Below are 13,068 nucleotides of genomic sequence, written 5' to 3'. Positions count from 1 at the left end.
TAATAATAATAATAATAATAATAATAATAATAATGATAATATTGATAATAAAAAATAATGATAATATTAATAATAAAATAATAATAGTGTGATGGATGTACGTAGGTTAAGACGAAGAAGACAACGAGAAGAATGGAAAGATGAAAGTAGGTAAGTGGGAGAAGGGGAAGATAGGAAGGTTCTGGCTGCTGAGGACGGGATGAGCTGGAGGTTGTGAGAAGGGTCAAAGAGGAGGACGTGAAAGGGAAGGAAGTTGGCAGAAATTGGCAGAGAGTGCGGCTAACCTCGCAGGGCCCCATATTTGGAATGCATTGCGTAGCGTAGGCCCGTCCACATCAGGAAACTTTGGTTGGAAACATTGTATCCCAACTGTTTTCTGAGCGTTTCCAACTGTTTCCCAACTGCATGGAAACTGGTTGGAAACATCTGAGAAACAAGTGGGAAACAGTGTTTCCAAACTGCTTTCAAACAGTTGGGAAGCCTTTGAGAAACAGTTGGGAAACAAACACTTCTATTTGTTTCCCATCCTGAATGGGAAACATTGAAACAGAGAAACACTACTACTATAAAAAAAAAGTCGGTTCCACGAGAGTTGGCGGAGATTTTCCTTCAGGGGTGGACTCACGGGCTTGGCGTCATTACATGAGTGACGGTCTCCGCGCCGCTCATTGGCTGTTCTTTACTAGATCTAAGCTGTGGCAGTATTGTTTGCCATGACACAGCCTGTTATCTCTCGCTCTCTGCTCCCTCTTAATCAACACTATTGGTATATAAATGTACAGTTATTCTTATAATCGCTCTGCCTTATGGCTATTTACTAGTTTACTAGTAGGCGGTGGCCGAAGTGATAGCGTACTGGACCCACATTCGCCGCGTGATGGACGACGCGGGTTCGAATCCTCACGCTACCACTCGGATTTTTCGGTCACCGCCGAGTGGCTTAAAACTACCCACATGCTGTCCTGAAGACCACCCATCAACCCGGACTCTAGAGGAAGCCGTCCAAGCGAATCAAGTACGAGTTCCGGGGGGCAGCATGAGCCAATGCAAGATGGCGCCACTATAAACACTCGCCTGCGCCAGAACGGGCTGGGCCGACCATCAGGCCCCACCTGGAAGAAGCCTTGGGCCGACCATCAGGCCACACCGGGAAGATGCCTACCGGCGCAATAGGCAACAACGTAAAAAAAAAAAAAAAAAAAAAAAAAATTACCCACAAATAATATAAACATATTTCAGGATTAATGACAGCATGATGAAAGAAATGAGAAACTTCTTGCCTTGGCCAATGTTTACGTTAGGAATCCGTAGCATCACTACCTATTATGACTAAGCCAGGCCTAAAAATATGCCAAGAAGTCTTACAGTAAATTAATTAATTAACGAATGACATCGTGTAGACTGTAGCCTAGCATTTTGTAGTAAAGGGATGAGCATGAGAAGAAAGTCTTGTGCAGCGTGGCCGCGGGAGGGGGGGAAGCATGCAGTTAGCAAGTTCAGAAGAACAGTCAGCGTGAAAATAACGATAGAAGATAGAAAGAGAGGCAACATCGCGGCGGAATTTAAGAGGTAGAAGACTATCAGTAAGAGGAGGAGAGCTGATGAGACGAAGAGCCTTAGACTCCACTCTGTCCAATACAGCTGTGTGAGTGGAGCCCTCCCACACTTGAGATGCATACTCCACACGAGGGTGGACAAAGCCTCTGTATATGGATAGCAATTGTGCGGAGGAGAAGAACTGGCGGAGACAATGCAGAACGCCCAACCTCGAGGAAGCTGATCGTTAATGAGAGGGTGGGGTTTCGTCGCTGGGTGGATCAGTATCCGCCATTTGCAACCAAGCAGCCGAAAGCAACCTGCAACATAGATCAGTAAAAAAAAAAAAAAAAGAATCATAATATAAAAAAAGGGAAATACACTAATTTACATGGAATGTATCAGAGCAGATATTTGTGTGGGAATGAGTGAGTCACTTTGTTTATCACCCATGCAACGATCAGTGAGAAGGCTTGAAGCAACAGTTGCGTTGGCAGTGGCCCAGTAAGAGCACTGGGCGGGGGTATTGGCCATTGGGAGGCTTGGTAACAGTTGGCGTCGGCCCTCAGCCAATGGGAGACCAGGTTTTTCGCGCTCGCTATTCCAATCATAGCGACGGGGCAAGTAGTTGGCGCCATGTTGAAACAGTACTTCTACTCAACAATATTAAGGTATTCAGACGTGCTGGCACAGAAAAAAAAAAACACAGAGCTGAGTACAACAAAACACTGGCGTGGAGTTACTGAGACACTTGTCTGCCGTCAGACGTGAAATTTTAGAGTACTTAAGGCAGCAAACAGCAGCGAGTAACATGTACATCAGTGATTAGCATCACATACACACACCTCTCCTGGAAATGGCAGAATGTAGTGATGAGTCTGCAGGACACGGGGAAGAGGAAGCGTGGCACCAATGTGGTCTCAAGAAACTGCTTAAATGGAAATACAGGCTCTACAGAGGGATGAAGAAGCTCTGTATGCCACCAGTATGCTATGGTGGGATAATAAAAGGGTGTCTGAAATACTCTTCACGGCTTATGAAGGAAGCTGTTGTGCCCACAGCACAAAGGTCCATGTGGAGTGGCTGCTGCAGCAAGACTGACGGCATGGGGGTCCAGCCAGGCGGGCGGAAAGACACAGGGCTCCCAGAGACGCACAACTAACAAAAGAACCAAACCACGCGCACAGTGCTATACTAACACTACGTTACATTATTACAGGGGTATAGAAAACATTATTTCTAAGAATTTTAATAACAGGCACAGTGAAGTAAAAGGGGGATGAGTAGAAGGAATATGCCCCTAATCGTCCAGAGTGGAACTTTTAGAGAAAATTTGAGCGGAGAGTTAAGCTTTAGAGAGAGATGTGACAGCTGTGATGCCATCAGGACCAAGGAGAGATGGGATAGGTAAAGTAAGATTGTTAGAGATATTTTTGACTAGATGCCAGAAGTCTTTGGAAGAATTAGAGAAAGCAACGCTACGGCATTTTCTATTAATGATATAATTTTTGGCGCAATTCCGGGCAGAAATGTAAAGATCATGATTAGCAGCAGTGTGAAGGCTCAAGTATCTTTTGTGAGCCGCCTTTCAATCTTTGATAGCACGAGAACAAATATGATTGAACCAGAACTTTTAGTATGAATAATAGAGAAAGTACATGGAAAGTGTACCTCCATTCCAGAGACAATCACATCCGTGATGGGCCGGCCACACACAACAGCGGTAATCAGTTCAGGAGAAATCAGAATAGTTCATCCTCAGATCATTACACCGAGCTGAAGCATAATGTCAGGCTCCGCAGCCTCGATGGGCCCAGAGGCTGTACAGATGCCATAGAACAAAATGCGGAAATAAGGTTGTGATCAGAGGAGCCCAACAGAAGGACAGTTTAACAGAATAAGCTGAAGGATTAGAGGTTAGGAAGAGTCCAGAGTGTTGGGCTCAAGGTGGTCGGGGATACGTGTAGAGTGTTGAACCAAATGCTCTGAATCATTGAGGAGAGCAAAGCGAAGACCGCGAATGAACTAGAAATTGATGGAGAAAAGTTGGAAGAGGTATCAAGACACCTCTTTCGGTCGACATCAAAAGTGGGGTCTGACCTGGCGATATTCCTGGTCTCCTTCCCAGATGAAAACTCCAAGGCGTGACTATTAACCAAGAGCAGAGTGAAATATAATTAATTTTAAAGGAATGGTGTGTGTGCTGCTTATATGTAGTTTGGTGTGGAAAGTAAGAGAATCTGCCTGTAAAGACCTTTCAGATCTACTCTCTGGTGTTAGAAAAATATGGAAACTCTCTCTCTCTCTCTCTCTCTCTCTCTCTCTCTCTCTCTCTCTCTCTCTCTCTCTCTCTCTCTCTCTCTCTCTCTCTCTCTCTCTCTCTCTCTCTCTCTCTCTCTCTCGCCCCCCTTTATGTGTGCGTGTGTGTGTGTGTGTGTGTGTGTGTGTGTGTGGGAGGGGGGGAGAGAGGGGGGGGCGTGTGTGTGTGTGTGTGTGTGTCACTCATCTCAGGTGTTTTCATTATAATTAGTTTCGTTTGTTATTTTACTCATTGTTTTCCATTATACCTTCTATGACATGAGTCGTTAAGAGTATGCATTATTCTACAGCCTCCTCAATCCTTTATAATTAGCCTGTCGTGGATTCTTTTCACTACTGTAATCTTGTCTTAAGGGATCAGAGGTGCATGTCAAACTATCCGATCCCTCCATATCTTAGTGTCTTCCTTACGGCGAAGAAGACTGAACGTGGACGAAACAAAAGCTTATGGAGAAAAGACCCGCAGCGTGGCAGCCCTGTAAAGAAAAGTGGGAGATTCCAGGGAAATAGTAAGGCTGTCGTGTTTGTATTTTAAGAATGCAAGACAATATTCGTCCTGGCGATGTGGTGTGGTGATAAGAAAATACTTAATCACTCAGGTCTTGAAGTGCATAAGGTTCTCAGGTGTGCAGGGTTGACTTACCTGTCTGTTTACCAGGTGTTGTGTTTCAGTCAGCTTCTTTAGGTGGAGTGCGTTAAGTACTCCTCACGAGTGATACATCAATGTTCATATACCTGTTTGCTAATCGTTTTTTTTATCGTTTTCTCTGTTTTTTTTTTTTTTTGAACAGTACTCCGGTGAAGGGAAGGTTGTAGGCACCCAGTCCTCAAGCATGCTACTAATGGGGTGGCTTGCCTGGTGGCTGGGCAGGTGGTGTTTAATCGCATTCCTCTTTTCTTTTTAAGGAGGATGACTTGTAGCTGCATTGATATGTGTTGTTTTTTCTTCACCTTCTGCATTCTTGTCTTTGGCTCACATTTTATAGCGTATTTGTATTCCAGAGATTATGGCTTGTGACAGCACTGTTGGGTGTTTTTTATTCTCTTTTCTGTGTGTTTCGAGTCTCGTCGGCATTGCTGTTTGTAGAGTTACTAGTGTGTGTTGGTGTTTACCCACGTTCAGATGTTTGAAATTATGAACGCAGATACTGAATATTTCGTGCTAATGGCTGTTCTGTCCTCGTAAATATTCACTCATTTCTGATTACCGAGAAGAAAAATACTTTGAAAATCCTCGCAAAATTTTTCCAAGAGGAGAGTGGGAAGGAAAGGGAGGAGGAAGAGGGAAGTGGAGGGAAAAAGGAGAGGAAAAGACTGTGCAACGATGTTGGCAATGGTGGATAGAAGGTGAAAGGGAGAGTCGAGGGAGGGGAAGGTTGCAGTGCTGTGCTTTAAAGAGGAGAGGAAGGAGAAAAGTATGTTGACGAGGGAAGATTCGGGATGGGTGGAGAGAAATGAGTGATTGTGGTGGTGGTGATGGTGGTGGTGGTGGTAGGAGGGCGGGGACGGAAGGGTCATTGTTTGTGTATGGGGAGGAGGGAGGATGCAGTATTTCTGATTGTGGTTTGGGTGATAATGGTAAAAGGGGTACTGAAGGTGGGTTAGGGGAGGAGCATTAGGGATAGTGAGGGAAAGTGGAAACTTGATTGGACTGAGGAGATGGAGGCCAAATCCTTGCGAGAGACTTGAAGGGTGAGAGATGAGGGGCAGACCGTAAGGCGGCTGAGCGGGGGATTACAGGTGAGGGGCTCCAGGTAAGGGAGGTGAAAGCCTCAGTTAGTGATAAAATATTTATTTAGCTAAAGCGATGGCTTGGCGGACAGGGCAGCGCCAGGACGAAGGGCTGAGACATTGACTGACTGACCTGCTGACAGGCTGGCCTGCAAACACACGAACTGATGTAGTGACTGGCTGAGTTGCTGAAGTTGTGAAATGCTGACACTCTGGTCTCAGTTCCTCGTCCCGGGCTGTCGCGGCGCCACAACAAAGTCATAAATAAGGCCAATTCATGAAGCGTGAGGCCCGGCACTGGAGGGAAGCAGGACCAACAGGCTGGCGGCAACAAGGAGCAGGCTGAGTGCCGGGCGGAGTGCAGGGGCGGCGAGGCGCACTGGCCTACGGGTAGGTGTACAGGCCGCCTGGGGCAGAAACGGGGCTAGAGGCGGGCCCCGTGACGCCCGTGGTTCCCGTGACGCCCGTGGTCCCTGTGGCGCCCGTGTCGCCGATAAGCGCCCCGTGGCTCTCCTCGGCTTTGCTGAGGGCAGACTGCAGGTCGCCGCCCAGAGGCAGCTGCGGGTTCTCGCCCTCGGCGTAATTAACGAAGTAGATCTCCGGCGCCTGCTGCTCACCGGCAGGCACCTCCAGGAGGGTGGGGTCAATTTGGGGCCGCTTGTTGAGCACGTACACCACGTTCTTCTGCTGCGGTGGCGGAACCACGATGGGCTCCTGGCTGAACAGGCCGTTGGGGGTGTGGATGAACACGATATTATGCTCCACGCGGGGTGGGGCCACGGGGGGGCGGGGCCCGATGATGGGCGTCAGGTCGGGGGCGCGGTACACGTAGAGGTTACGCGTTACCTGCGGCGAGACGCAGCTGCCGTCCACGTGACGCACCTGTCCCTCTCCGCAGCTTTGGACGAGCCCGGGGCCAGTGGGGCCATGGGGGAAGCCTGTGGGAGTGGTGTAGCCGGTGACAGGGGGGCGCCCGTGCGTGAAACCTGGTTGCCGCGGGGAGGGCAGGTTGTACCCCTGCTGCAGGTTGGCGGCGGCGGCGACGGCGACCAGACAAGTGAGGACCTGCAAGAGAGAGAAGTAGTGTCAAGAAAGGCAAGTAGCGTGAGGCACGAACACATTCTTAGTGTGTCATCCCTAGTTCTTGTCAGCGGCCAGGGGAAGAGGATGAGGGAGGTGGTGTGGCGCGGCGCAGATTGGCGTGGCGCGATGTGGCGCGGCGCGGCGCGGCGCAGCAGCACACGACTAACGGGACGCCACAACGGACAAAGATGTTGGTGTCCGCGTCGTGCCCGGACCATCAGCGAAGAGCCCTGGAGGGCCTGTGTCCAGGGCGGCACTGCAGCGCAGTGCGTACCCCGTGCGCCGCATAGATCCACGGCTGGGAAGAGCGCGGCGGAGACGGAAACAGCCAAGAAATGCGTGGCCACGCCGCGAGTCGCGTTGGTGACACGCTCATCTCCGCTTCATGTTCCGGTCCGCCAGAGGTGTCTTTAGGCGCTCTTTGAAGGGAACTGGGGGTCGGCCACAGTCCTTCCCAGCGGAGGCAGATTATTATAGTGATGCTATGAGAATTATGAGGCGGTCCGCATAACCAGGAGTGTGGGCTGAAAGCGCTGTCCCTCTGGCAGCAGTCCACCTTCCCGAGATGTCCCGTGGGATATCGTCCACGTATACCATGAAGATTGAGTGGACGCGACTATGAGGGAAGAGTTGGTTCTTATCCGTCTCGGCCTCGGATCAAGTTCGTGCACTGAAGCGGCGCGCCGCTCCAAACGGTGGCACACTGGCGTGCATGGATCTGTGGCCGAGACCCAGTGTGACGGGCGACGCGTGAAGTGGCCCGGAGTCCTGCGGCGGGTGTCGGAGCCAGGGGTACACATGGCCTCCTGCCCCGGACTGTCCGCTGTGGCGGAGGGAGCCCTGCAGGAAAAGCCAGCAATTCCAGGCACGGCCAGGGAAGCAGGAACTGAACACATCACCAGGGAATTCTTGCTTGCCTCCCTTGCCACAAGCGTTGTCACCACCATCAGGAGGTAGTGACGGTGCTGGTGCTTGTGTGTGTGTTGGTGGAGGCTGGTGCTTGGCTACTCACCAGGAGCTGCATGGTGGAGGCTGTGATGTGGCACCGACGACCCAACACCACCTTATATACTACACCTCAACTCTCACTCCAGCCTGCCCGACCTTCGCTGGAGCCTTCGTAGTACGCCTCCACCCCCCTCGCGCCGCCCCTCCACTTCCCCGTCTCTTCACAAGCTCCTTTCCATTTGTCCTGCAGTGTTCGGCGGGTCAGAAGGGCAGCGTCGGCGGCCCCTTTCCCTCCTCTTCTTTATTCACATCCCTTGCGGTGGACACTTTTGGGTCCGTGTGTGTGTGTGTGTGTGTGTGTGTGTGTGTGTGTGTGTGTGTGTGTCATGTATGCATATTGATTTTACTGTCTTTTGTGTTCTTTAACTTTTTTAATATATCGGAAATTAAAGTCTTTTTCCATGTATGCACGTGTGTGTGTGTACACGTTCTCCTTTTGTGATTCAGAGCCGATAAATGTAAACTTTGAACGCTCAGATAATACACTCAGACAAACAGACAGATAAACATACACACAAGGCTACACACACACACACACACACACACACACACACACACACACACACACACACACACACACACACACACACACACACACACACACACACACTCACACACACACACACACACACACACACACACACACACACACACACACACACACACACACACACACACACACACACTTGCTGTGAGACATCACAGCAGAAGGAAACGAGATAAATGCTGACCAGATTAGGCTGATAAGACCTCTATTCTGCCTTTGTGGGCATGCAAATGAGAAAAGAAGATGCGCCTTAACCATCATCACTAACCTCTCCCCACCTATCTCCTCCAATCACCCCCCACCCCTTGTGTTTTTAAGGAATGCTCAGAATGTATGCTATTGTGTTTGTGTGTGCAGGGAGATTGTGTAGGAGTGTGGGAATGCGTGTTTATGTGTATATATGCGTGCTTGTGTGTGTGTGTGTGTGTGTGTGTGTGTGTGTGTGTGTGTGTGTGTGTGTTTGTGTATTCAGACTGCAATCTGAACATGAAAAAACGGGAAATAGTCGTCAATGAAAGTGTGAAAAATTTGGTGAATTAAAAATGAAGAGTTAAAGAAAAAATGAAGGAATGAAAATGAAAATGTGCCGTGAACGAAAAGAAATTGTGGGTTTACGGTTTTGTTATAGTGTTTTTGTTTTTGTTGTTGTTGTGGTGGTGGTATTTGTAGTTGTTAAGGTTTCGCATTTTCTTTGTGTTGCGTTAGTTAGATGTTGGCACTTGTCTTTACTTGTTTATTTATTGCTTTTTAGTTTATGTTCACGTATATTTTTATTTATTTATTTTCCTCTTCGTTCTCGTCGTCCTCCTCCTCCTTTTCTTCTATGTCATCGTTATCGTCATCAGCATCAAATCACCTCGACTTATATTTTTTTTCTTCTTCTTCTTCTTCTTCTTCTTCTGTTTCTTCTTTTTCTTCTTCTTCTTCTTCTTCTTCTTCTTCTTCTTCTTCTTCTTCTTCTTCTTCTTCTTCTTCTTCTTCTTCTTCTTCTTCTTCTTCTTCTTCTTCTTCTTCTTCTTCTTCTTCTTCTTCTTCTTCTTCTTCTTATTATTATTATTATTATTATTATTATTATTATTATTATTATTATGATTTTTCACATTTTGAATAATTCTTTCACACAATTACACACACACACACACACACACACACACACACACACACACACACACACACAAAGGGAGCTTTCTCTGCATATTTCTCTTTACTTCTCATGTGTCCATCTGCTTTTATCTACCGATGTCTGTGTGTCTATCCGTCTCTCTGTCCTCTTTTGTATATGTCTATTTATCTATCTGTACCTTCGCTTGTGACCCGAACCTTTGCCAAATATATATAAGTGAGAGGCACGAAGGAATTTCTCTCTCTCTCTCTCTCTCTCTCTCTCTCTCTCTCTCTCTCTCTCTCTCTCTCTCTCTCTCTCTCTCTCTCTCTCTCTCTCTCTCTCTCTCTCTCTCTCTCTCTCTCATTTTTATCATTTTGTCCTGCGCAAACTCTTAATCTTTTCTTGGAGCATAAAATATCTTTGCACTAAACCTTCTTATTATATAATAGACATCAGAGAGTGTAGGGAATAATTTTTTAAGTAAGGTCTTTTTCACTTTTATTATCTTGAGTAGCTGGAGGGAAGATACTGATGAAGGAAGCGTGATCGAAGGATGGCAGATAGATGAGGTAAAGGGTATAAGAGGAGAGGAAGAGAAACGAAGTAGGAAGGAGAAGGGATTTGAGGGAGTGAAAAACTCAGAAGGGAAGGAAGGAGCAAGGAGAGGAAGGGAGATAATAGAGTAAAGAACTAAGAATGAAATAAAGGAAGAACAGCAAGAAGGGAGATGATGAAGTAAAGAAGTAATAATGAAACGAAGGAGGAAGGAGAGGAGAGAAAATGAGGGGCTGAAAAACTAAGAATGAAAGGAAGAAAGAAGAGGAAGAGAAATGAGAAATTGAAGAAGTATGGAGCCGAGAGAGGAAGTGGAAATAGGAAAACAAATGTGAGATGAAGTAAGGCGGAGATGAAAATAAATGGGGAGGGAAGGACAAAGAAATAAAAAAAAGAAAGGGAGTAAATGAGAAGAAGGTAAGGTGAAAGAAAATATGGAAGAACGGAAGATGATAACGGAAGTACAAAGGGAAGAATGGGAGATAATATGGAGATGAAGGAGTAAAGGAATAGTCTAAGGAAGGGATGATGTATAAGAAGAAATGATGTAGAAGGAAATGAAAGAATAAAAAAAATGAAGTAAAAAGAAAAGTAACGGAAGAAAGAAAAGAGAATAAACGATGATGTAAAATATAGCGGAAGAAAAGCTGGAAATGGAAAGAAAGGAGGGAAGGAGAGAAAGAAAGAAATTGTAACTGATGGATAAAAATGGAAAGGAAGATTAAACTAACAGAAAGAAATTAAGAACAGCAGAAAAAAAAACAGGTAGAAAAAAATAGGGGAAGAAAAAGACGAGAGAAAATTAAAAGAAGGAATGAGGGAAAGAAAGAAAAAAATTGGGCTTATCAGAAGGAAAGAGAAAATAATGACGTAATATGACGGGGAAATTGAAAAAAATAAAAGAAAAAAACAGAGAATTAAGGGACGCAGGAGAGGGGGGGCATTCTGTAGCGGGTTCTCAGCGAGGTAATAAATCTCCTCATCACCTTTAATTATCGAAAATACCTGTAATTTGTTTTCGATAGTCACAATACTATTCTCAGGTAAGTTGTTTTTTACCTGAGAATTTTTTTTAGAGGTCAGTAGGTAATTAGGAAAGTCAGTATGTATTTATCTATTTACCTGTCCATTTTCATATTTATTATAGCTTATACGTGGGAATTTACTTTGTTGCGTTGTTTTTTCATCGTATTTATATTTTCTCCTTATCTTCTTGGACTTATGCGTATTTTTTTTTTACATTTTATTATCCTTTTTAGTGCCAGAAGTTTTCCTGCAATGCGCTCTCTCTCTCTCTCTCTCTCTCTCTCTCTCTCTCTCTCTCTCTCTCTCTCTCTCTCTCTCTCTCTCTCTCTCTCTCTCTCTCTCTCTCTCTCTCTCTCTCTCTCTCTCTCTCTCTTTATTTGAATTTTCACAATCGCATATATTATCTTATTTCGTCTGAGCCATTAGCTAACACACACACTCACACACACACACACACACACACACACACAATCCCTTTTCCTTGACACGGTGAGTCATCTTCGCAACTATCGCATTTTGTTTCATTAATCACGAATTATTGTATTTTTTTTATCTATATTTGTGTGTGTGTGTGTGTGTGTGTGTGTGTGTGTGTGTGTGTGTGTGTGTGTGTGTGTGTGTGTGTGTGTGTGTGTGTGTGTTTAATGTATGTATGTATGTATGTATGTATGTATGTATGTTTTAGTATATATAATTAGGTTAAGTTAGCTGTTTTATTCTTGTTCTGCGCATTTTTTTGCCGCTTAATTACACCCCAAGTACTAAACGCCAAAACAACAACAGCAACAACAACAACAACAAAAAACCCACTCAATACGCTCCTCCCATAAAAAAAGCATAAGTGAATTAAAAGCAAAATGCGTAAAAAAAAAGAATGATCAAATTGCGTGCTTGAGCGTGTGTTTGCGTGCATGCTTGTGTGGGTACGCGTGCGTGTGTGTGTGTGTGTCTGTCTGTCTCTCCGCCTCTGTGTTAGTCTCCGCGTCTGTCTCTATCTGTCAGTCTGTTTGCGATGTATTTCCATTTTGGTGGAATATTCTGATTTATGTGGAATATATCGATGCTTTTTTTTCTCCCTTTCTTTTTATCTCCTTTTGTGCTTCTCTTTCGACTTTCTCTTCTCCTTCAGTTATTTGCTTTCCTTTCTTTCTGACATGTGATCTGCCTTTACGTGTCTTCAGATGCGTATGTACATGTTTGGTTACTCTACCTTTCTTTTTACCTGTGCCAATATTTCTCATTTTTTCTTTGGATTTTTTCTCCCTTTGGTTCTTCGTTTGTTTCTGTTCTCTTTCCCTGTGATCCCTCCTTTGTTTCTTTCATTGTCTCCTCCTTCTTTTTTCTTTAATTTCTTTCTCACTTATCCGTATTTCTATTTCAACTCCTTGTTTCTCTTTTTTTTCTTCTGTCTTATATTCCACTAACTTTTTTTTCTTCCCCTTTTTTCTCCTCTTCTTTACAAACGCGTATGTCCTCTTCCTTTCCTTCACCAGCCTTAAGTAATGGGTTGGTGTTTTTCCGATCATTTCACATTTTTTTTCTCTCGCCCTTGGCCGACTCTCTTTATGTAAATACAAGTAAAAAAGTATTGGCATCATGATTTTTGTGCCAATAGTTAATACAAGTATTTTCTCTGTTTAGTTTTTTTTGTCCATTATAAAGGTAAAAGTGCATTCTCTCTCTCTCTCTCTCTCTCTCTCTCTCTCTCTCTCTCTCTCTCTCTCTCTCTCTCTCTCTCTCTCTCTCTCTCTATCTATCTCTCTCTCTCTCTCTCTCTCTCTCTCTCTCTCTCTCTCTCTCTCTCTCTCTCTCTCTCTCTCTCTCTCTCTCTCTCTCTCACAAATTGCCTCTTCGGTAATTACAGTTAAAATATTGCTTTTCTGCTCAGAAAGGAAGCAAAAGTAATGATATATTGGGGCCTAAGGATAGTATTTGCGTGTATGTATATGTTTGTGCTTGAATGTGTATATACATGTTTGTGCTTGTGTATGTGTGTGTGAGTGTGCGCGCGCGCGTTTTATGAGTGTCTTTCTCCTTCAAAATGTCCCATAAGGGTTCTAAAAACTCATTTGTCCTTTGATTGCCTTTAATATGTAATGCTGTAGCTCGAAATTTCCTTGCAAATTTTAACCGCAAAATAAATATTTGTCCTATTTTA

The 13,068-nt window shown here is 45.1% G+C and overlaps 1 protein-coding gene across 1 annotated transcript; it reads right to left on the bottom strand.

Annotated features, from left to right (window-relative positions):
* Positions 1-5,631: 5,631 nt before the first annotated feature.
* Positions 5,632-7,875, bottom strand: LOC127003271 (uncharacterized). Its single transcript, XM_050869712.1, has 2 exons — positions 7,682-7,875; positions 5,632-6,651 (listed from the first exon to the last, which is right to left on the bottom strand). Exons 1-2 carry the CDS (start codon positions 7,691-7,693, stop codon positions 5,971-5,973), a joined length of 693 nt encoding a protein of 230 aa, XP_050725669.1. The 5' UTR covers positions 7,694-7,875; the 3' UTR covers positions 5,632-5,970.
* Positions 7,876-13,068: the final 5,193 nt, after the last annotated feature.

The sequence above is a fragment of the Eriocheir sinensis genome, chromosome 25 (genome assembly GCF_024679095.1).
Source record: "Eriocheir sinensis breed Jianghai 21 chromosome 25, ASM2467909v1, whole genome shotgun sequence".
NCBI classification, from domain to species: domain Eukaryota; kingdom Metazoa; phylum Arthropoda; class Malacostraca; order Decapoda; family Varunidae; genus Eriocheir; species Eriocheir sinensis.
This window is presented reverse-complemented; position numbering and strand designations above follow the sequence as displayed.